The 23,494-nt window shown below is 36.3% G+C and overlaps 1 protein-coding gene across 2 annotated transcripts in view; it reads right to left on the reverse strand.

The window, feature by feature from the left end:
- Positions 1–23,494, reverse strand: part of KCNH7 (potassium voltage-gated channel subfamily H member 7) — a 220,409-nt gene that overhangs the window by 51,724 nt on the left and 145,191 nt on the right. The window contains exons 5-6 of one of the 2 annotated variants that reach the window (XM_018072520.3): positions 18,963–18,986; positions 16,101–16,315 (exon numbers count right to left, since the gene is read on the reverse strand). In XM_018072520.3, the coding sequence (XP_017928009.2) occupies positions 16,101–16,315; positions 18,963–18,986 (239 nt within the window). The remainder of the gene's footprint in view (positions 1–16,100; positions 16,316–18,962; positions 18,987–23,494) is intronic. The other variant, XM_018072521.3, reaches the window with a different exon arrangement.

The following is a 23,494-nucleotide window of genomic DNA, read 5'->3' on the forward strand; positions in this document are numbered from 1 at the left end:
AAATTTATTATTGGCCTAGGTTCTGTTAAGCAAGAGGAGAAAGGAAGCACATGTACCAGAGGCACACCAGAGTTACCCTCATGTGATAGTTAATGAAAAAAAAAGGATTCGGTAAGCCTTTATCACTTTAAATTGTATTACACTGTTTGTAGTGTTATCTTTTTCTGGGCAGTTCTAACATCTTTCCCCTTTAAGAAAACCTGTCTGGTACCAGGTATAATTTCTGTTCTGTGCTGTATTTAAAGGCCTTGTTTTGCACAGTATTTCTTGGCGAAGTGTCAAAGAGCCAAACTAGACTGATGTGCTTTGCAATACATTGGCAAGATGCTTCACTAGGTAGCTAGATTGTGAAGGGGACTCTTGTTACACGCTCTGTGGCATCAGAGGCAGCAACAGCATTTGACTCTTCTTTCCTGTACAGGTTCTTTAATAAAATGGAATATATAGGCAAAATGTTAGACAAGATGTTGGATAATCTAGGAATTTTACTCTGGTGTCTGTTACTGAGTTTCTCAGACATCTTAGGCAAGCTGATGTTTAACCCAACTTCTGTCAAGTAGAGAGAATAATATTTACCTACTAAACTGACAGTATCCTGCAAAGGAGAATGAGCAGAAAATATTTATAAAAGCTGTTCAAGAGCAATGGGCTATCATAATTCTTACTTTTCTAAATTTAGTTGATTTTTTTTTTAAGATTAATTCACACAAATATTTGTCCTCTTCTCCTGCACCAAACAAAGTGTGACCAGCAGGTCGAGAAAGGTGATTTTTTCCTCTCTACTCCACTTTCATGAGACCCCACCTGAAGTGCTGCATCCAGCTTTGGGGCCACCTGCATAAGAAGGATGTGGACCTGTTGGAGTGAGTCCAAAGGAGGCCACAAAGATGAGTAGGGAGCTGGAACACCTCTCTTAATGAACATGGGTTGAGTTAAGGTTGTTCAGCCTGGAAAAGGGAAGGCTCCAGGGAGACCTTATAAGCACCTTCCAGTACCCACAAAGGGCCTAAAGAAAGTCAGAGGACAAGGGGCAATGACTTTAAACTGACAGAGGGCAGGTTTAGATTAGATATTAGGATGAAATTCTTTGTGAGGGTGGTGAGACACTGGAACTGGTTGCCCAAAGAAGTTGTGGAAGCCTCATCCCTGTCAGAATGTTCAAGGCCAGGTTGGATGGGGCACTGAGCAACCTTATTTAGTGGAAGGCAGCCCAGTCCATGTCAGAGAGATTGGAACGAGATGATCTTTAGGGTCCCTTCCAAACCAAACCATTCTATTATTCTGTGATTCTGCTATTGAAACTGTACAGTTTCAAGAGTCTGAGAGAGTCATACTGCTGTGTATCACATGTATATTCATAAATTTTGTTCTGAGGCATTTTCAGTCTCAATTTATTAAAGAATGCAAATACACACAGTAAAAACCAAAGATGCATAATAGTGTATTAATAAATCATAAGAGAAATCATAAATGATGAATGCCACCATGAATTGTTAAAGAAGTACTTCTGTCAAACCACTGCATGGATTTAGAGTATGGTTTCCTGGCTATCCTAGCACTGTATGAGAGCAAGTGTGGGGTAGGGTTATCGTATGCTGGACCATGGCTCTTCTAGTGACTATTGAGCACACGGACGTGGAAAACAACCAGAAAGCATGCCCGATGCATTCAAGAAGCACTGAACTCATTCCATGAGCATATTGTGATTGTATGGACCAAATTCTATATGCAAATAATTCAGAAAATATTGGAACTTTTTCACTTCTGCTCAGAATTCACAATATATTTTTCCTGTATATTTTCAATCAGAGAGCAGATAGGTGACTATTGTACACTCGCAAAACCAATACGTAACATATTCACAATCTAGTTGACACCTTTCATCATGGACAGAACCACTGCACATCCAGAAAATTTGAACAAAGGGCAGTGTTTACAGGTGACAAAATACCAAAAGAGGTACATAGGCTTGGGGGAAACCCAAGAGTTTTAAGATCATAAAATCATATGATAGATCATAGATCATTCAAGATAGATGGATACTGAGTATATCTTTATGAAAAGTAGATGTGGAAGTTTGGTGGGTGCAAAGCTTAATAAATTAGATTTTCAGAAAGGTACTTTGTTATTTCTCATGAGCAAGTGTACCTCATATGAACTGTATATTTAAATGATGTAGTTATATTCAGTACTAAATACTGCTGCTTTTGCAACTGATGAACTGAAGTGAAGCTTGTGCTAACAAGGTTGGCTCTTGCATAGCACCTTTCATGTTAAGAGAATTTCATAAACATTTAATAAAGTTCAAGCTATAAATACAGTCCCAAAATACTTGGGGACTTTAAAATAAACATTTATCTCACCTATAAAACATCCTTGTAGAACTACAGAAGAGGCTACCAGTCCAAATACAATGCTGAAATATTTATTTATGGGAAATACTATATGACATGAAAAAATATTATTTTGCCAGTATCTTGCTGGACTCAGTCCCATGGCAGATGTACAGCCCTGAGAGGTGAGTGGCTAATCATTCCTGTGTCTTTAAGTCAGAAAAACTGTAGCAAATCTAGAAACAAATCAGCTCTGTATATGCTAAGAGACTTGACTATCTTTATCATGTGATCGAAGAAACTTTAAAATTTCTGATTGTGTAAAGTGTATTCAGCGCCAAGATATGAAATTCACATGAATATATAAAAAAAGAAACAGAACCAGGATGATTATATTGTGGGCATTATTGTAGACAATGAAAAGTAAGGGAAGGAATTTGTAAGAACATTTGAATTTTCAGATCTAATCCAAATACACTTCAAGATTGACTCAGAAAGCAAAAATCATCCATACTTGTTATCTGATTGTAAAAGTGGAAGGTGACTACATTATGGACTGTAAAGCATGTTCTGTTTACTCAAAGAACATAGACAAGTGGTAACATGAGAACATTCATATCCTTCTAATTTTTATAGGTGGTTTCTATTGATTATTAGGCTAGGTTAATCTCAATGACCTGTAAGTATTTTCACAAAACATGAAAAGCTATTTAGTTTAGTATTTCTTTTTCCAGTAGGATTTTTAACTCTGAACAGGAGTTAAACAAGTTTGTTGGTGGTGACTAGGAAATCAAGGAAGGTAGAATCTCCTAGGTGCAAGTAAAGCTAAGTTACTATTCCTGTTTACTCTTTAATACAGCTCATGATGCAGAATAAACACTGCCAGCCCAAGAGTACAGTCTCTTCCTTTTAACTGGTAGTTTTGAACTAATTTTCAGATCTTTATCAATAAGACCAATAAGCATTGAAAAGGAAAATCTTGGAAAATGAAATGAGAAACATTAATCAGACACAGAAGCTAAAGCCATATTTCTGTAATGATTAACTCTTTTTGTCATGACCATAGACCTTAGATCTGAATCACAACGTGCTCAAAAAATGAGGCAGTGTTACTTCAGCTTTAAAATTATTGTAATAGATTTTATAGAACTCTTTATAGTATGTAACCTCTCCTGGTGCTATTTTCTCCTGTGTATTAGTTCTATTGAAGCTACCAAGCTATAACTAGCAAGTACATCTCTTCCCTTTTCTTCTCTATTTGTACTGTTACTGTGAGACCTCTACAGAGATCTCTGAATCTAAAAAGAATCAAAAATAAATATTACACGAGTACTAGTGAACAAATAGAAATTAAACCAACATTGACTTTCTGATAGTAGGCATTACCTAATTCCCTGAAAGACTATAATAGACTCATATTTCAGTCATCTTGATGATTGTCTTCCTCATGCAGACATGAACAACTAACAAGATTTCATCAGGACTGAAAGAAAGCTGAAGTGCTTTTGATTTAGTGCACCCGGCAAACACAGCATTACATACTGCTGTCATATATCAGCATTAAAAGGCATTTTTCCATGTAAAAAATATTTTTACATATCTTTCAAAGTACAGCTGTTGAGGAACATCTTCTGAATGGGAAAGTAAATACTTGTCTTCTTGTTTTATTCTTTTGTCTTTATTAAGCGCTTTAAAATAATGTAGTATGACTGTATATAATGCTGAATGCTAAAACATTCTCTATGAGACAATTTGAAGTATAACAACAAGGTTTTATAACATAGTGTCTTAATGACCTCCATATTTTTTAAGCTAATTTTTTGTTACAGAAAATTTGGTGCCGTGTGAAAATATGACTTGTCCTTGCCTGTCCTATATGTTTCCCATTTGAGACTTCACAGAGAAGAGGATATAAACTTCTTATTTAAACAATGGGCTAAATATTTCTTTGTTTTCAGGGTCAGAAACAGCACAATGCATTTTTTGTTGTTGTTGTTGTTTTTTTCCTTTTTTTTAATTTTAGGTAGACACTGAAACAGAAATTTTGTTTTTAATGGCAGGACCTGAAAAAAATCAAAGCTTATCTGACCATATTTTAAGCTTATTTGAGCGTATTTTAATTTTTTTTTTCCAGATGTCAGTCTGTCACTAGACGAAGTTTGTTTGAGAGCAATGGGACTTACAGGGACTGCTGAGAGCCTTACAGGACTGAAGCCATGAAGTGCAAAACTTTTATAAAGTTATCAAATAATTACATAAATCTATTCAGCTAAACATATTTACTTACAAAGTAACCCAAAATCTTCAAATGATGAAGGAAGTTTATGTATGTCCTGAAATTAAGTAGTAGAACAGCCTTTTTCTCGTATTTCTTCAGTAAAAATGTGCAGATTTCATGGAAATAGTATTTATTGGATATTACCATCAAATAAAACTACTTCACCAAACTTGAATATATGCAATAATTTAGAAAACTCACTATCTCTAATCTATAATTTTTTTCATGAACCTAGAAGCTAAAAAAGAGAAAGCATTTTTATATTTTAATTTTCCACTCATTATTTTCCATGAAAATATTAAGAAATGGTATACAGATCTTAAACCTCAGGAGCCTCTTCCTGCCTTTCAGTATATAATCACTTTCATATTTGTGGGCAATGCATCATCAGAGTAACACTTAAAAGCATATGGATTTACTGACAGTGTTTTACTAAACTTTAAACCTCAAATTAGTGATATAAAGTTTATCAAAGAAGACATTAAAAACTGACTTTTTTTAGCAAATGTTAATGAAAGAATATGTATTAAAAGTTGTGTAACCCTTTTCTTTAATATTCACTAAGCGATGTTTTTTCAGAAGAGAGAAAATGTTATCCTTCAAAATTCTGGTGAATGCACTTCTGACAACACTAAGATGCTAACAAACATTTATATGCATGATAATGAAACATCAAGGGTTACATTTTTAATAAGGTCTTAGATTATTGTGTGGTTTTTGGTCACCTAAAAGATATTTTCTGTTATCTGTTCATGGCACGGCAACAAAACAAGTAGATTTTGTGCTTGATGTTATCTCCTCTTCCTCACAGTATTTATGAAAAAAGTATCTTTCATTATTATCCATTTAGACTGGTTTGGTAGCTGTCAAATATTTTGATGCAGATAAAGAAAAGCATAAAAACTGTAAGAATTTCTGAAGTGCATGGAGTGAAAATGAAGCAGCTACATCCATAGTTTCGTTCTATGATTACAGTACCTACTGACATAACTGTCAGGAGTAAAGAGGAAAGGAAGAAAAGTTCCTTATGCATACATTCATATTGAAGTTTAACCTTCAGTTTCATGGTAAATATTTTTTTTCCATAATAAGCAAAATAAGCAAACTTTAGTTTCTAGAAAATCCACATTGTGTAATTAGACCCCTTAGTGTTTAAAAACATGTGAACTGCGGTTGAAACTGCTTAGGTAGAAGGAGAAAAGCTTAATTTAGAAATGTCCATCTCCCTTATGGCTCTCCGTGTTTGTGCCTACTGAGCATATTCCAACCCGATTCACTTAAACTAGACATTTAGTCTTAGTGTTCTGCCCAGGTTTCCCAGGTTCCTCTCTCAACATCACTTGTAGGAAAGTTTGGTGCATTACCCAAACTTCTATCAACTCTGGTCAGCAATATTTTAACCAAAAGCCATTTGACAAAGGTAGATGGAACAGATTGCACACACATGTACACACAATGTGATGATACAAATTAAATTTCATTAGCAAAATCAACCTATAAAAATATGATCCAGATTTCTAGGGCCATCCATTCAATTCTTAGTGGTTCGGCAGAGAAAAAGAGTGGAGTTGTGACCATAGAGAACAGGTAGACAGACTTGCCTGTCCTCAACCAGTAGCTGGATCTAACATTAGACCCTTTTTTATGATCTAAAAACATATTTTGGTTTTGAGGAATTGTGGCAAGATGGTATGACCTTCGTGGTGATTCTGCATTACCTACTCTGGTACTCTAACAAAACAAAAATAGCAAAGAATCAGTGAGACAAAACTAACTCCTTGGGAGCTCTACATTGCCTGCGTTATGTGAGATGTGCTTAGGAGACAACAGGATGTTTTATTTAAGGATTTAATCAGTGTCATGGTTCTGGCTGGGAGAGACTTAATTTTCTTCTTAGTAACTGGCACAGTGCTCTGTTTTGGATTTACTATGAGGATAATGCTGACAACACGCAGACATATTGGTTGCTAAGTGGTGCTCACCCTGTCATGGACTTTTCAGTTTCCCAGGCTCTGCTAAAGAGTAGGAGCACAGAAAGCTGCAAGGGAGCATGGCCAGGAGAGCTGACATAATCTGGACAAAGGGATATTCCATAACATAGAATGCCATGTCCACTATATAAACTGAGGGGCATTATTAGGAAGATTATTAGGGGCATTATTAGCTGATCACAGCTCAGGAACAGGCTTGGCATCAGTCAGCAAGCAATTGTATTGTAAAATACTCATTTTTCTTGGGTCTTCTTACTCTCTCTTTTGCTCATTTTCTCTCCCTCACCCTCTCCCTCTCCTTTAAATTACAATTGCTATTAGTATCACTATTATTATTACTATTATATTATTTTATTTTGTTTCAGTTATGAAGCTGTTCTTATCTTGCCCTACAAGTTTTACTTTTTTTTCTCCTGATTCTCCCTGCCATCCCACTGAGAGGACAGGAAGGACCTGAGCAAGCTGCTGTATAGTACTTAGTTGCCAGCTGGGGTTAAATCATGACAACCAGAAAGACATGGAAATCTTTTTGGTACTATTGCAGGCATCAAAAGCTCACTCCAGTGGAAAAATGCCTAGGATTGAAGCCCGTAAGCTTTAATGTTCTTAATGTTCGTAGTTTTCTAGATGTATTGAATAATTTTTCACACTGTGTAAACTGCAGTTTCCTTTGCTTGCTTGATATTGTAGATGTAAGGAAGAGAGAAAATAGACAACATAATGTATCTGGAAATTACTATCCTATACAAAACTTATTTTTTAATCTTTGTTTGAAAACCTGGAAGGAGGCTGCAGTCTGCATCCTCTCCTAACAAAATTCATCAAAATAAATGAGCTAGCCTCTGAATGTTCTGCAGAATGACCATGAACCACAGGAATTTTTTGCTCACTTCCAAACCCAGCAACTAACAGCATTAGAGACTAAGCTGCAGCAAAAGATGCCACTCTCCTTTGGTTTTAGTTTTTCATTCTTAACCCACCTACAAACCCAGTGAAACTAAACTTTTCTGAATAGAAAAAATTGGTAGAGATGTGAGCCCATACCACATAGGAGTTCTTTTATTTCAAAAGAAAGTAGATTTCTGCGTAATTACTAGGATTCATTTAGAAAGTGGAACATATTCAAAGATGGATACTGAGATTAGGAAAAAATGCAAAGCTGTGAAAAAAAGAACTTTTCTTCCCATTTAATAAACATTCTTCATTTATTATTAGTAGTATACTCAACAGACTGTTTGAAGCAGAACATACCTTCTTATGCCAGCTTCTAAGATATTAAATGAGGAGCAATTACTGCAATTTCCATAATTAAAAAGATACTGCCTTAATGTAAAATTGGTAACTCTTTAAATAAAAAAACTTATGCCTGAAAACACACCCAAAGTACCTTAAACACAATTTCACCATGTGCTACAGTAAAAGATTTATTCAACTGTCAAGGAAAACCAGACTTACCTAAGATAAATCTAATACAAGTCCACCCTGATATCAAGAAGAAGAAGAAACTCTCAGCTTTCTATGTACTATAAATATCAACTAAATAATAATACAATTTAGGTATTTTATTACAGATAGATTTTTATTTTATAGTATATTTCTGCACTTTAGATGGCCTGAACTAGCCACTTTTAGTAAATACCTCCTAGAAATTTTTTTTGTGCCATGCTCATTAATTTTGTGTTCAGTAACACCCATACCACCCATAAAGCTCAATAAATGCTTTGAAAATACATGTCCCCACACTTATTAACACTCTCTGTCATAAACAAAGTATTTGGAATTCAATGACCCCTTGGTTTTTGATTCATACATCTGGTTCCTGATTTTTCCTTTACTGTGATTTTATTGTTATTTCAATACAATTTATGGAGTGTTCCTCCTATTTTTTTTTTTCCAAAGCTTTATCTCTAAACTATTCTAGGTTGGCTCTTCTCTATTGATCCCATTACCAGTTACAAGCTGAAAGTGTCATCCGAGTTCTAACATGTGACAGGTAATAGATAAGGACAATGACTTTCTCATTTATCTTATTAATTTTGAGGGCATTCAGAATTCATCAAACAACACACTATGCTGATTGGGGTTAATGGTCTTTGCTATTTCTTGCTATTTCTTACTATTTCTACTACTATGAAAAAAATCTTAAATCCTATCAAACACTAACCAGAAAATATTTTCCTCACTTGCCAACACATCAAACCCAACCAATTCACATGCTTTTCTCCTCTCCCCTGCCCAAGTCAAAAGAAAATAGCCTTGCAGCTATTTCTCTTTCATATGCTTAAGGCCACCTTAAGTGTTAGAAGATAACTGCTTTATAGTTGCCCCCATACTACCTGTGAATTGCAGGAACTTTTTGCTCTTTAAAATTTAGTTTATTCATTAATGTCTCTCATTAGTGATGTGTGGGAAAGTACAAATTTCCTTGTAAATGTTCATCTTTCAAATTACCCACCAGTTTCTCAGTTTGTGTATTCACTAGTATTACATTAAAAGATAAAATATTATTAAATTGTTAGCTGAACATACTTGCCTTTTTTGTCTGATGAAAATGACTCTTAATATATATAATTTCAGGTAAATGCTAAACATTGGTTGTCCAGCTTATGGTATTTTGTGGCTGAATCCAACATTGGTACTAGAGTATGTACACGTGAGGTACCTGGCACTAGAACCGAGTTCAGAATCCAAACCATTTGAGGGTAAGGGCATTAGACAGGGAGGAAGGGAGTCTTGAGTCTGAGTCCATGGTGCCCTGGGTTATATTTGTGGATTTTTTAACAGATGAACATTTATGTAAGATAAGTAACAGTCAAAACACTCTGGAATTACAAGCAGGACCGCCCCTTTCTAAACGATTGTCCTAAATGTCAGGTACACAAGCAGTGGTCTTGAAAAAGGGCAGCTCTTTTGACCCATGACATCTTGAACTTTTTGCCCTCTTCCCTCTGTCTTTCCACATGCCAGCTGATATTGCTGTCTATCGCTGGCTGATTTTCTCTGAGAAAACATATCCTTATGCTGACCTAAACATAGGAACTGTTTCCTGAGCTAACATGGTAACCACCAGACTCTGATGTAACTTTGAAGTTGTGCTGTTTTGTGTAGGAGGTTGGGCTAGATGGCCTCTAGAGGTCTCTTTCACATTATATTTTTGCATGTTTCTAAGGTTACTTGAAAGAGGGACTGTGACTTCTTTTGTAGCTGTTTTAAGGCAACTATAACTGCATGTGGGAAAGGTATTATTTCAGACTGTGCATATCAAATGGATCAGAGGATTCTCACAGTTCTCTGGATCTCGGTGGGGCTTGGCTTCTTGCAGTTCATGGTGAGACTGTTCTGGTAGGTGTCAAAACTGTTGGTTTCAGCAGAGTAACCTACTAAGTTTAGAAACTTCCAAGGTCAATCCACCAGGAAGTGGGAGTTTGGGGGTTTATAGCTCTAGTCTAGAGAAATGAGACTTATCCAAATGCTGCCGACACCTTGGTTTCAATCAGTTTTACTTGCATTATAGGGCATCAGTTCTTACACTCTCAACACTTTTAACAAATTATTTGCAGAACAAATTACAATGCAGTCTGAAAGCCTGTGTCTGCCTGTTTTTCCCCACTTATTAGCATCAAAAGAGGAGCGTTACTTTGGTTAATGATCTATTATTAAAAAGAGTCGTATGCTTCATTCCATGTTAGCATCAAGGCAGTAACAACAAAGAGATCACACAAAACATTGATTACTCAAAAGGGTAATTCATAGAAGATACTGGATACTTTTTCCCAACTCAGCAAAATCAGGTAATCCATTTTTCAGAAGAGTAGATCTTGGGGGAAGGACATGGACTAATTAAGGATACATCCAGGTTACATGCTTCAAAGCAGCTGGGCTTTCCGACTGCTCCATTTCTACCATATGTTGTGAAATCTTCTCAAAACACTGTAGCAGTTCAGATGCCTTAGCCCATTCAGCTGTCACAAAAAGAAGAGACTCTACTCTAAGGAAGGAATATTTTATCTTTCACAGTTGTTGTGAAACTTATTACTTGGTGCAACAGAAGTAATTACAATGAAAATACTATGTTTTCTTCTGAAACTGAACAAAACAGTAGGCTCTGTTTTCTGCTTCCATGCACTTTGTATAGCTACTTACTCTGGTGCAAAAGATACTACTCTCCAGTTTTGGTGACACTTTGCACAGGTTTAAATAGCTACCATGAGATCAGGGTATTTTTATTAGTTTTACCATGATTTCTCTGTTTTTCTTCTTTTCACACACAGTGTGTCACAAGTTCTAAATGACAATGAAACTAAACACATTTATACTATTTCTATATTACATCTATATTAATTACAAAGTCTAATTATATAATGACAATTAAATATGAAATTTTATTGCATTAGGCTGCTAAGTATTATTGTAGAGAAAAGGAATAATTCCTGAATAAACTGTCAATTGACAAATAATAGGAAAAAGAAGATTGTCACTATAGAGGAAATTTGAACTTTCCATACAGTAACAAGGAAATGTTGGCTCTGCTTACTCCCCAATTTCATTATTATATGCAATGCCTTACTGTGTAATTGGAAGACATTAAAATTGTTTTCCCTTAATTCAGAATTTTCTGCTTCATGTCAGCTTGTGTTCCAAAATGAACAGCCTCGAAATGTTGTGTGTATGTGAGTTATTGCATGATGTAAACAGTGCAGTGTGTCAGCTGAATCAGACTGCTGAAAACGTATAGATCAATAACTGAGTTTATTTTTAGGTCTTATGTTGCCCCTCTCTGTTCTCAATGCTGCTAGTCATCTTTCAGCCTGAAAACCTGAAGGTCAGTTTGAAGTCATGATCATACAATAGTTCTTTTTATATCAACAGCTTTATTGGCCTTGTGGGGATACTGCTACTTATTTCTTAATCTTTTGGGGAACTGAATGGAGTGTGGCCAGATTACAGAAACACACAGTGACACTGCAAGGTCTATCGCTTCATATGTGACCCCCCCACACCCTCCCTTCACTGACAGCTCTATTTTCAGAAGATTTGTGGGTGTTCAGCATGTCTGCAAAACAGATCATACTTTTCTGTGTATCCTGTCAAGGTACATACTTATTATTTCATCGGCCATATGACCAGTTTGGGTATATATATTTCCTCCAGGTGGATAGATAATGAAACTGTTTTGAACAGTATTATTTGCAAGAACTTTAAAGATCAGAGAGTTTTACCTTCCTGTAATTCAGTTATTGAGACAAATCGTAAACAACGGATACGTATAAAGTCTTTCAACCACATGCTATATCCCATCAGACTGATGAATTTCAAGGGATAAATCTCTGGATACTAGTGATCCAGAGAAACAAAACAGTTTTTCTTAAACAACACAGTAAAGAGACCAGTAATTTACCCTTTTATTAACTGGGACAGTTATTGTTTGTTGGCAGTGTTAGATTAGAGGTATTCAGGAATTCTCTCTTTTCTTTAAAAACAAGCATAGATACTGACTACACTAGTCTTCATGCTGCTCACAACTTTAGAGCCATACATCAGTGGGAACTGGATGTGTAAGAAGCTTTGCAATAAATCAGTATTCAAACAGAAGATAAAATCAGTTACTGTTGCGCTTTTGCACACTGCAATTTTAAGGCCAGACGTCACCTTTATGAATTCATAAAAAATGCTAAGGGACAGATGTCAAATTTTTGCCCTACTGCTTTCTTTAATAAAAGTCTACCTTTTGTGCCTCTAGGAAGACTTGTCTCTTTCTAACAATCAGTGCCAGGACCCCGACTGAACCTGTCAGTGCAGACGAGTGCAGAAATCGGACTGCACCCCTGAACAGACTGTCAAAAAAAAAAAAAAAGAGTAATGGAAAAAAGTAAAGTGAGACTCCTCTAGAAGACAGTGAGTTTAGCACATCTGGAAATTAGATGAGAAACATTAAGAATCTAAAATTTTTAGTAAAGTGGAATGGAAATGTAAATTTAATTTAGTGACAAATATATGCAGTGGAATATAACAATGCCAACTTATCAATAAGAAGCTACTGCTGGGCTATTTCTCTGAGTGTTTCTCAATGTTATGGAGAAACAGGCATTCATTATACAAGGAGTTGTGATCAGTGAAGCCCCAGGTGAAAAACCAGGCAAAGCGATCAGAGAATCTACTTATTCAGGACCATCACATGTGCAGCACTTCACTGCAAGCTATATTTTAAGGTAATTTCCATCTCTCCATAATGTCCTGGACATTCTTGCTAAGTAGTAAGACAGTATTGAAAGGTTCTTTGCAGCAGAATTTATAACACAGCTCTTCTTGAAGACATTCATTTATTTGTATTATTTAAAAGATAAGATGTTATGGATTTTATGTATCTATTTATTAAATTCTGTACTGAAATCTTATTTTCTCCACCTGAATTTCAAAGTTTATATTTTTCACTCAAAGTATGAACCACTGTCCCACAATATCTTCTTTTCCTTCTCAAATTATTTTCTAAACTTTATTTTTCTGTCTTCTACTAATTTATTGCACTAAAATATTTCTACTAAATTATTTCACTCCTCTTTCAGTGCTTTCTTAAAGTGCATAACTTCCTCTAAACACAGTGACCATGACTTTTTTATTTACTTTTTCTCATTATTCTTTCTCTACCCTTTGAAGATATCTATGTGTTATCCCTTCCTTCCTTTTTCACTGTCTTCATGACGTGAATTACCTCTTAAGCTTGTGGATATTATAGAAGTCATACAGGTGTTATCTCTGGAAAGAACTTGTTATATCTTGTGATACCGATACTTGGTTTGATATTATCGATGCATGAGAGAGAATTCAGAGTGCAGTGATCCAACAGGGAAGCTCTCTGATATCTTACTATGGTGCATAATAGAATCCATGTCCCTGTATTTTGAGTAGCACAGTGAGGAGCCACCATAGTGAAAATGTCAGGTTATAACAGCAGGACCAAATTTCTCAGCAAGACTGAGAAAAGGGAGAAAGATAATAAGGATTACAAAGGGAGAGATGGATGGATGGATGTTTGAATGGTGCAATATACATCTGGAAGTAGCCTTCCTTGTCATCAAATCCTGCAATCCCAGAAGCGTACATGTTATCTATCCCATTACGACATTTTTTCACTCTCTTTTTAACAACATTTAGAATTCCTGTCCTTACTTCTTTTATTAGAGGATTGTTTCAGAATGTCATGACTGATTAAGGGTGATCTTTAAACTTACCATGGCCACTTTATACTCATGAGCATATCTCATCTAACGCTTCTACCATATTCTATCTCAACACTATACTCAAACCTTCCAAAACCACTTTTGCACTATTCTGCAGATACAAAATGGATCTCTGGCCTATGAAAAGATTTGCAAAGAAATTTATAGGCAGACATACAGTGGAACTTTCAAAGTGCTGACTCTTATGAAACATACTGAAAAAACATAAACAGGGCTAAAACTAGCCACTTTAATTTTCTAACTGTCTATTTCTAATATAATTCTTGAATAACTAGTTAACTCGATCTTTTACCATTGTAATATTATAGACCGACATTTATTTATACCTCCTGGGAGTTTCTCTCTGTACCTAACTCTAGAGTTTAGGATGCAGCAGCAACTAAAAACTTTGATAAGTGAATGTAATAAGAGAAAAAGCACCAGCTGCAGGGAATTATTTCCAATTATAATGAGTGATATGTCATCAAACTTTGCTATGCAAATTGTGCTCTGCAAATCGGTTGAGATCATTCTAGAAAAGGACATAAACCAATGTCAAATTAAATTGGAAGGCTTTTGCAAAGTATAAAGATTTTATAGAGCACTTCAAATTTAATTTTGTGTTTAGTTGCTATCAATTTTCCCGGAAAGTTTAGCTGATCCAAGGCATTTCCATGGGATTTTTCATAATATCTAAATTATTTGGAGAATAAGCACATATTTTTTTAAAAAATTCCTGCCTCACCCCCCATAACAGTGTCACTAGTACACAGAAACTCAGCACCCTGGCACCAGTTATCCAGTCAGAATTAAAAAAAAAAATAAATCAAAAAATCTAGCTTGCCTCACGCTTACATAACTCATAAAAACTGGTAATTTTTATATGACCTGACTTTTTTGCTATATTAGCTGTGAAAAGATTTCTATGTATAACTACTATGAATAATTTAAAACATATCAAAATGGATCCAGAAGAGATTAAATCTTTCACAATTGACCAGAGAAGAAAGGACAATGGTTGCAGATTCAAGTTAGCTATCAACAACTAAATATATGAAAGATAAAAATACAATTACTTTTTAGGTACTAACTGATCTCAAAATAGAACTGATAGAACCTTTATTTCTCTAGGAGGGTGTACAATACATTTCTTTATATATCTGTCAAAGGGAGTAGGAGAATGGACAATATCTGGCACAGCACCAATGTAGAGAAGCTGCAGTCTGGTCTATAGAAGGCAGGTCTGCAGTTAGGGACTAGTTTAGAGGTGGACTTCTCAGTGCCGGGTTAATGGTCGGACTCGAGGATCTTAAAGGTCTTTTCCAACCTAAACAACTCTATCATTCTATGATTCTAAGTAAAAAGCTACTCTTGGTAATAGATATTCTTATGGAATATCTATTGGCATTCTGATACAAAGCACTTCTAACCTCTGTCAGTGTATGGGCATTTAAGGGCCGACTCTCTGCTTACTAACATTGTAAAAGTTATTTGGGATACTATCATCTCTTGATTTTTTTCCCAGTATGTTGCACATTGGTAGCCTGTCCTAGTCAATCTCCAAATGAGACTATAACACAAATGTAATAATTATACTGAATTTAGCTGAAAAATTCTGTTTACTTCAGAGGGCACTGAAGTCAAGCACTATTTGTCTTACAGTGAAGGAGTATGCTATCTTGAATTATTTTCAGCTTTGTTTCAATTTTAAACCTCATTCACAAGTCTGACAGAATATACCGTACATCCAGTCCAAAGGTATCTGCTTTTCATTTTGACAGCCTTTTTGATGTCAAAAAATGTATGGAAAAGACATCCACAAGAAAAAGCATTATGAAAAGCCAAAGAACTAGATGATAAATTGCAAGATGTAATTATGACGCTTAGACCAGTGGCACAATCACTTACCATTTTTTATCATGTTGTGCCTTACACTAATCAGCAATTCATAATGCTGAGAAAAATTAAGAATGAAACTAAAATTTATGAATGACAGTAATCACTGAAATTAATGGGATTATTTGGGGCACTTGGTGTATACCATGCTTTCTTTTCCATTAAAAAAAAGAGACCTGAAAAGTTTTGTTTCTTAGCAGTATCATCTAATTCTGTAAACTACCTCGTGCAAGCGAATTGAAGGTAAATTAATTAATGGCTCATAGCCTTCAAATTATCTTGGAGATAGTCAAATCATTCATGGAAAGAGTAACAATCTATTGAATAAATTGATAATGAGCTCCACAAAATTGAAAATGAACTAAAATAATGTGTATTACCTTACCTGGGTAACCTTCTCTGTTACGTTGTGCGTTCGATCTTTCACCTTAGGTGCAATAATTGCTTTCTCTGAAGAAGGAGGAGATGAAGATTTTTTTTCACTTTTGATATCTGAAAAATTCAGTGTGAGTTGAGGAATTTTGTTGATTGTACTGTATTTGTTGAGATTTGAATCTGATGTGGATCCCAACAGACTGGACTTGATATGATTGAAAGGCCCTGAAAAATCAGAACACATATTTAGAATTTGATAAATGTAGAAAAATAAATTAACATTAATGTTTCAGTGTGGTATGTTAAGAGGGTAGTTAAAAATATTTTATTTATACTACTTGTTAATAGTAAAAAAGATCTATATTTTAAAAATAACTCTATTGCTAATGAAATTCTAATCTAGTACTGGCTATAAATATGACATTTCCTTCACATATAGCCCTCAATATTTTTTTATAAGGTACATGGATTGCAAAGTACCTACATCTATCCTTACTTGTTTTCATGTTACTTAAAATGCTGATGTGCTCTTACTGTAATTCTGACCGAATATAAGGACTATATTCTCATTTGTTTACAAGAGTGGAAATAGGACACATGATTATATAAGAGTGCCTGGAATTAGTAAAGGCTCTATTATCACATCTGTACCTTGCTTGTGCTCACATGATAGTTCAAAGGAACTGGAAAATTGAGTGGACTCACAAAATAAGTTTCTTCAGTTGTCATTGCTAGCAAAATGTTAAAAACTATAGGGATGTTTGTTTAGCATATTAATGGACTATATATAAACTCTATATGCTATTTTAGTGTATCATGGTAGATAAAAATTAAGGAGTTTGCATATTTTGTGAGACACATATCCTTTATCATTATTCTTTTCATATTGGACAGAATTATTTGTAACAGGAAGCAATATATCAGTATACTTCTTTTGTACTGTTGTCAGAAGGCTGGTCAGGAAGTCAAAAGTATTCATTGCAAATAAAATTTGCTTTTGAGAATAATACTGGAAAAAAGAACCATAAAGATGTTTAGACAGTGAGAGCTACATACAGTTAGGGATTTAAGAAATAATCCGGGTCTTGTAGTCAGTAGCAATGTACCTAAAGTGTGGGATTGAAGGGCATTTCTCAGATCCATGTGAGAACCTTATTGCATCTTAATTCTATTATGGGCAACAATGTGATGCTTATCTCTTCTATTGCTTTTGAGGGTTTTTTTTGACTTCCTGTGAGGAAAACAAGAATATGTATGATGAATCAGGAACAGCCAATGGGATAGGATTAGGCCTATGGGGTAATTTGCAAAGTCAACAGTGGAACAGTTGATTTGTATTTGCAATGTGTGAATGAATGAAATTCGAAGCAACCAGCTGCCTGGAGATAGCTGGGGGAAAATGCTTCAGGCGGTGCTGATTTCTGTTTTTTTGGTAAAATTCTTTAAATAAGGGCTGTTTTTTCATCACATCTGGCTTTGAGCTCTTGCTGAAGAATCAGACTTCGAGGTTTTTTCTATCTTTCACGTCATCTGTATGACTCTATCAAAAAGTAGTGTTTAAAATATATCAGGGCTCACAGTCTTCTCAAAAATCCATGAGGTGACTAATCTGGTTGGCATGTGGTACATATATATGGTCAGACTGCAAATTTTCAGCTCTACTTTTCTATTATAGCAGTAATTTCTAAGTATTTAGTAGGTTTAGACATAAGCAGGGTATCAAGTTGGAGTCATTTGTCAGATGAACAAGTTTCTTGGTACCTTAGGAATTCTAAAGGTAAGAGGAAACTAAGATAGCTTAGGCAAATCTATGATTAGGTAGTAGATGAGATTTTATTTTATTAGAAACTTTATAGATGCCTAAATTGCATTGAACTTTTGTTTTGTGGGATTTAGATCTTTTATTGCTTCTATTCAAAAGGGGATTATTCTCCCCTTTCTACCTAATACTCATGCCCTAGAGCATGATTTTAGACTTAAGTTCATTGCACATGAGAATAAAACCTTGCTTTTTTTCCCCCTCTTTCTTTTGCTTTAGAAAGTGGTGAAATGTATAATGCACCTTATTGATAATGTTAATTAATCGAAAGACTGTATTAGCTTAAGTACAGCCCAGACTGACAGCAATTGAGCTGATACTTGACAACTAGTGGAATGTTCCTATACTCTCATAGCAGCAGGAAGAAAAAGAGGACCATAACAAATAACAATCACAATTGACACTAATTGGCACCCTGATTGACAGTTTCAACAGAGAGGCCAAGAGTTGAATAAGCAGGGTGAATGACGTGCTTCTGCCTACCCTACAAAGGAGAATCTTTCAGGTTAAGTCTAAGCTCCACATTTTTATTGTAGGATTCCATTGTCCCTGCTTACACAGTGCATTGAGAAATGATTTCACTCTCCTGAGCTGCCAATCCATCATCTTTCACCAGCAGTAAATATATTTATAAAAGTTATTGTATAGAACAAAAACTGCATGTTTTTTCTCCCAAGACTTTGCCAACATACACATGAAGCAAATGCAATGATTTTGTAGTCCACAAATCGCTTTACAGAATCTAGGTCATGCACTGCATGCAGTTTAGAGAGATTTTACCAGGTACACACACTTTTTGCATCATGCATGAAGTCACAAACCAGTTCTCCGACATGGCTACAAATATGACAATTAAACAGAACATTTTAGTATGTGTTCTCAGAAATGGAGGAAATCACTTATGAATTATGTTAAAGTTGCTTCTGAAAGGCATAGCTCAGTGCTGGTGAAAAGAAACAGTTTCGTAACTGCACTAAATATTATTTAAACATGGAATTGGCAATGAAGTTCATGCATGCACATTTTAATGCTACAGGAAGCTTGAAACCATACCCCCTGCCATCCAGGAACGTGAAACTAGTTTTAAAGAGACAAAAGAGGAATAAATGAAGATACTTCCACAAGGGTCCTGATTACCAATTATGTAATTTTTACAATAGTTATCTGATAACTAAGCACCTTGTAACAACAGATTGTTTGGTAATGTCCCCATACTTCCTTTTCATCCAGGTAAAACCCCTGGTAGCTTCAATAGAAGTTTTGCCTGCTTGAAGACAATAGCACTGAGTTAAGTAACTATGATATGTTCTACCTCCCTCCCTTCCTTTTTTGAACTCACACACAGTTAAGTCAAAGGGCCATTTAACTATGCCTTCACTTTTTTCAGTGATTGATAGTGCTTTGAGACAATAGTTATGAGAATAACTACATGTTTAACAAATATAATTTAAGTAATGCACCCGGCCCTAGAGAGGCTGGCATGAGAATGTTGCATTTGAACGTTTCATACAACAGGCAAAGTAACATGCCAAAAAGTGTGGCTGATTGAAACACTGGAAGGTACAGTCTTGATGTATACTTTACCTTTAACATTGCGACCATTGTCTGGTTTTCAGTATAATAAAAGTGAAGAAAAAAGAGAAAAAAAAGACAACTAAAATCTACACCAGAAAAGCAGAAAATATTGCTTCAGAGTGTGTGCAGTTTGAATTGAAATATTGTTGCACCTCCTTGATTATATTACATTGACTTTTAGTGAAGATGAAGTCACTTTGACAATTGAGAGATAATCGGTAAAAGTGTTGGAAGTAGATCATCAGGCAGTAGGACTGGCTTTAGCTAACTTGTCTTCACAATAACATGGTAAAATCGTTTCTCCATAAGTCTGGCAGTGGGTTGGAGGTCAGAAGTGCCAACCCAAGAGGAAGTAATTAGTCCCGAGTAATTAAGAGAAGCTGAGGCACCCATGGCAGTGATGCAGGCTGGCTTGGCTGCATGGGGAACGGGGCTGTGCAGGTGGCTCAACACTGACCCCCAGGCCCCATGCCCATCTAGACTCACAGGAGGAAAAGTTTTTACCATGGCAGCAAGCTAAGCAGTGCCATTCTAGGTGCTGGAGAAAGATACACTTTGATGCTTTCTTCAGTTCTTAGGTGCCTTTCTACAAGGAAACAGTGGCAAAGCTTTCTGTCCTCACTGGCACACCTGCCCCTGAATGCTCTCATGAGATCAAACTTTTTCTGGGAGAATATTATTATTGCCGTTGTTATTATTATTTTAAAGAAACCACACAGGTGGATAGGTGGATGCCACCCCAGTTCATGTGATTACAACATGACCCGTAGATTGCCCTCCGCTTGTGTTGTGACCCCTGCCAGCGGCTGTGACCAGGTTACCAGCTTTCAGAGGTGCCTTGGGCTCTCATGGATGGTCACCTGCACTGTCCCAGGCTGACAGGCTGAGGTGTCTGTGTCCCAGCTGCCTCGCAGCAGCCCTGTCCCTGAGGAGAGCACGTTCAGCCCTGCTCCCCTTCTGCTGAGGGGGCATCAAAGGTGGCATCACATCTGCTGCCCCTCCGGCTTTTCCTCAGCCTCCCAAGGACTAGGGACCGTGGGACACTGAGCTGGGCCCTCTGGACTAGGGGTGTGGAAGAGTGTTTAGTTCCTCTCAACCTGATGCCTTCCTGTGCCAGGCATCTGTAGCAGTACTGCAGATTAGGCTGAGTTAGATCCAAAAGTCTGCTGCTGCTTCAGAAGGCTGCAGGGATCTTACTGAGGTCACTTGCTGAAGACAGTAAAATGTCTGAAGAGTCCCTGTGAACCTGTGCAAAATCTGGATTGCTGATGTTTCAGGTGAGATGGGCTTGGTTGCAGTTTGGGTGGTAAGTGGAAGACACAGTTCGAGCCCTGTTGCTTTTGCTGTCGTATAGGGAAATTTAGAATGGAATTCAATCAAGTACACTCAAATGCATTTAAAATTCTAAACTGTCATTTTTACTCTAATACCTTTTGGCATATAACGGCCACAGTGACGATAATTTTAAAGTGATAGGCAACTAGGCTACATAAATTAATTTAACACATGAAATCATTCATATTCTCAGTTGCATTATCTTAAAATTTGACTGGGGGTAAATTACTATAGTTAGTATTAAGCTAAATAATGCTATTATCTTCTTTCAGAATTCTGTTATACTGATTCAATATCATTTGAACTGGAAAAGGCAGGAAAAAATGGAATCCTGACTTGCATTTTCAGATAGACTAGTAGTTTTCAAATGATTTGGGAAAATTCAGAATTATTAGGATCAATAAACAAAATAAAAATGGAATGGGAAATATATTGAACCCTACACTTCCTTGATTAATAGTTTACAAATTAGAGTACTGGGTAATCACCAAGCATATGAAGTTCAATAAGGGAAAGTGCTGGATTCTGCACCTGGAATGGTGCAACCCTGGATGAACGTAAAGACTGGGGAATGAGATGCTGGAAAGCTGTGCTGTAGAAAGAGGCCCGGGGGTCCTGGTCGATGGCAAGTTGAATATGAGTCAGCAGTGCCCTGGCAGGCAGGAGGGCCAACCATGTCCTGGGGGCATCAGGCAAAGCATCACCAACTGGTCATGGGAGGGGATTGTCCTGCTCTGCTCTGCACTGGTGCGGCCTCACCTTGAATATTGAGTGCAGTTTTGGGCACCACAATATAGGAAAGATATTAAGTCATTAGAGTGTCCAAAGGAGGGCAACAAAGTTGGTGAAGGGCCTTGAGAGGAAGCTGTGTGAGGAGTGGCTGAGGTCACTTGGTTTGTTCAGCCTGGAGGAGACTGAGGGGAAACCTCATTGCAGTTACAACTTCCTTGTGAGGGGAAGAGGGGGTGCAGACACTGATCTCTGTGGTGACCAGTGACAGGACCTGAGGGAGTGGTCTAAAGTTGTGTCACAGGAGGTTTAGGTTGGATATTAGAAAGAGATTCTTCACCCAGAGGGTGATTGAGCACTGGAACAGACTCCCCGGGGAAGTGGTCACAGCACCAAGGCTGAAAAATTCAAGAAGCATCAGGATGATACTCTCAGGCATATGATCCTGTCTTGGGGATGGTCCTGTGCAGGACCAGGATTTGGACTTGAGGATCCTTATCCCTTCCAACTCAGTATATTCTAAGATTCTGTGATTCTGTGACTGTACTTTTACTTGTACTTAGGGCTTTACATTCCCCCTGATCAAAATATGTGAGCTCAGAGAAGATAGGTGAATCCTGACTGCCTGACTCGCATGGATAATTTTATAGCAATAATAGGGTTTTATTGCTCACAGTTGAGTAAGGCAATTAGGACTTGCTGGACAAATGTAAGCATCTTTTCAGCATAAGGTATCCAATTCTAAGATGCTTGTAAACAGATGGCATCAAGAATGGTTACTAATTCTAATGCAAATCTGAGAGCCATCCTCTATTCTACTGTGTTTTTCTTGAATGCACACATATGACCTAAACTTAGGGCCAGATTCTCTACTATTTTGTAGCTTATGCAGAGTGAAAACAGAGTGAGAGTGTTTTATCTATTTACACTGTAAATGAACACATTATGTGAGAGGTCATAGGAATTCAACTGGATTATTGACTTCTCATAGTAAAATTTATTTTCCTTTGTATTTAATGTTTGAAAACTGTTATTTGGTGAAATGGAGATATAAATGTTTGCTCCTCCATGCTGCAAATATTAAATTATATGATGATTTCTGCATGAACTTTCTACCACTGTAATCAAAGACACTTAAGAGTGAAACAACCAGTTTGGAAGTACTTTAATGTTCTGAAAATAGAAATTGACAAAACAGATATTTTTAAATGTCTTTTGTTTGAAAGGTGAATCAAAAAATGAGGTTTATGAAATAGGTTGAAAGGACACGCTGAAGTTCAGTCTTGGAGATTTTTGCCCCACATCCTGATTTTGAAATCTTTTCTTAAAGCGAACATGGAATAAAGAAAATGGTTTGGTTTAGTATGGATTTCATTGAATTTTCAAGTTCATTCGAAGTGAAAAAAAAATAAATCATAGTCCAAAAGGAACAGAAATGAGAAAGGAAGTACTTACATAAGTATATGTAATACAGGAAGAGTAACTGGAAGGAATAATTAGTTCTGCTATTCTACAAGTTAAACTGGGTGTCAGAGGAACATTCAGACTTATATTTAAGGAGGTGTACAGAAGCAAAGCATTCCTGATGTGGGCCTTCCATAAGGCAGGAGAACTGAAAGGGATTTTACACTTGTGGTCAATGAATAGCAGAAAAACAAGCCATCGCTGAAAATGAAAATTCATTTTCCTGCTAATTTATGAATCTGTCTTGCTTTATATATGTTTTTGAAATCTTAAAATATTCCCCATACATTCCTTGTCATCTAGCTTGAATAAAAAGGTGTGCAATTCATTAGACCATCAATAGCTGTGAAAGTACTGTATACCTGACACTTTTCTTTGAAAGCGACTTTTCAAGGGACCTCTCAATTCACCAGGCTTTCAAATCTCTATTTGCTAAGCTCTTTCTCAAGTTTCTCAAACTCCCTGTCTTCAAGAAGAAATCA

The sequence above is a fragment of the Manacus vitellinus genome, unplaced genomic scaffold (assembly GCF_001715985.3).
Source record: "Manacus vitellinus isolate BGI_N305 unplaced genomic scaffold, ASM171598v3 scaffold_22_pilon, whole genome shotgun sequence".
In the NCBI taxonomy this organism is placed as follows: Eukaryota; Metazoa; Chordata; class Aves; order Passeriformes; family Pipridae; genus Manacus; species Manacus vitellinus.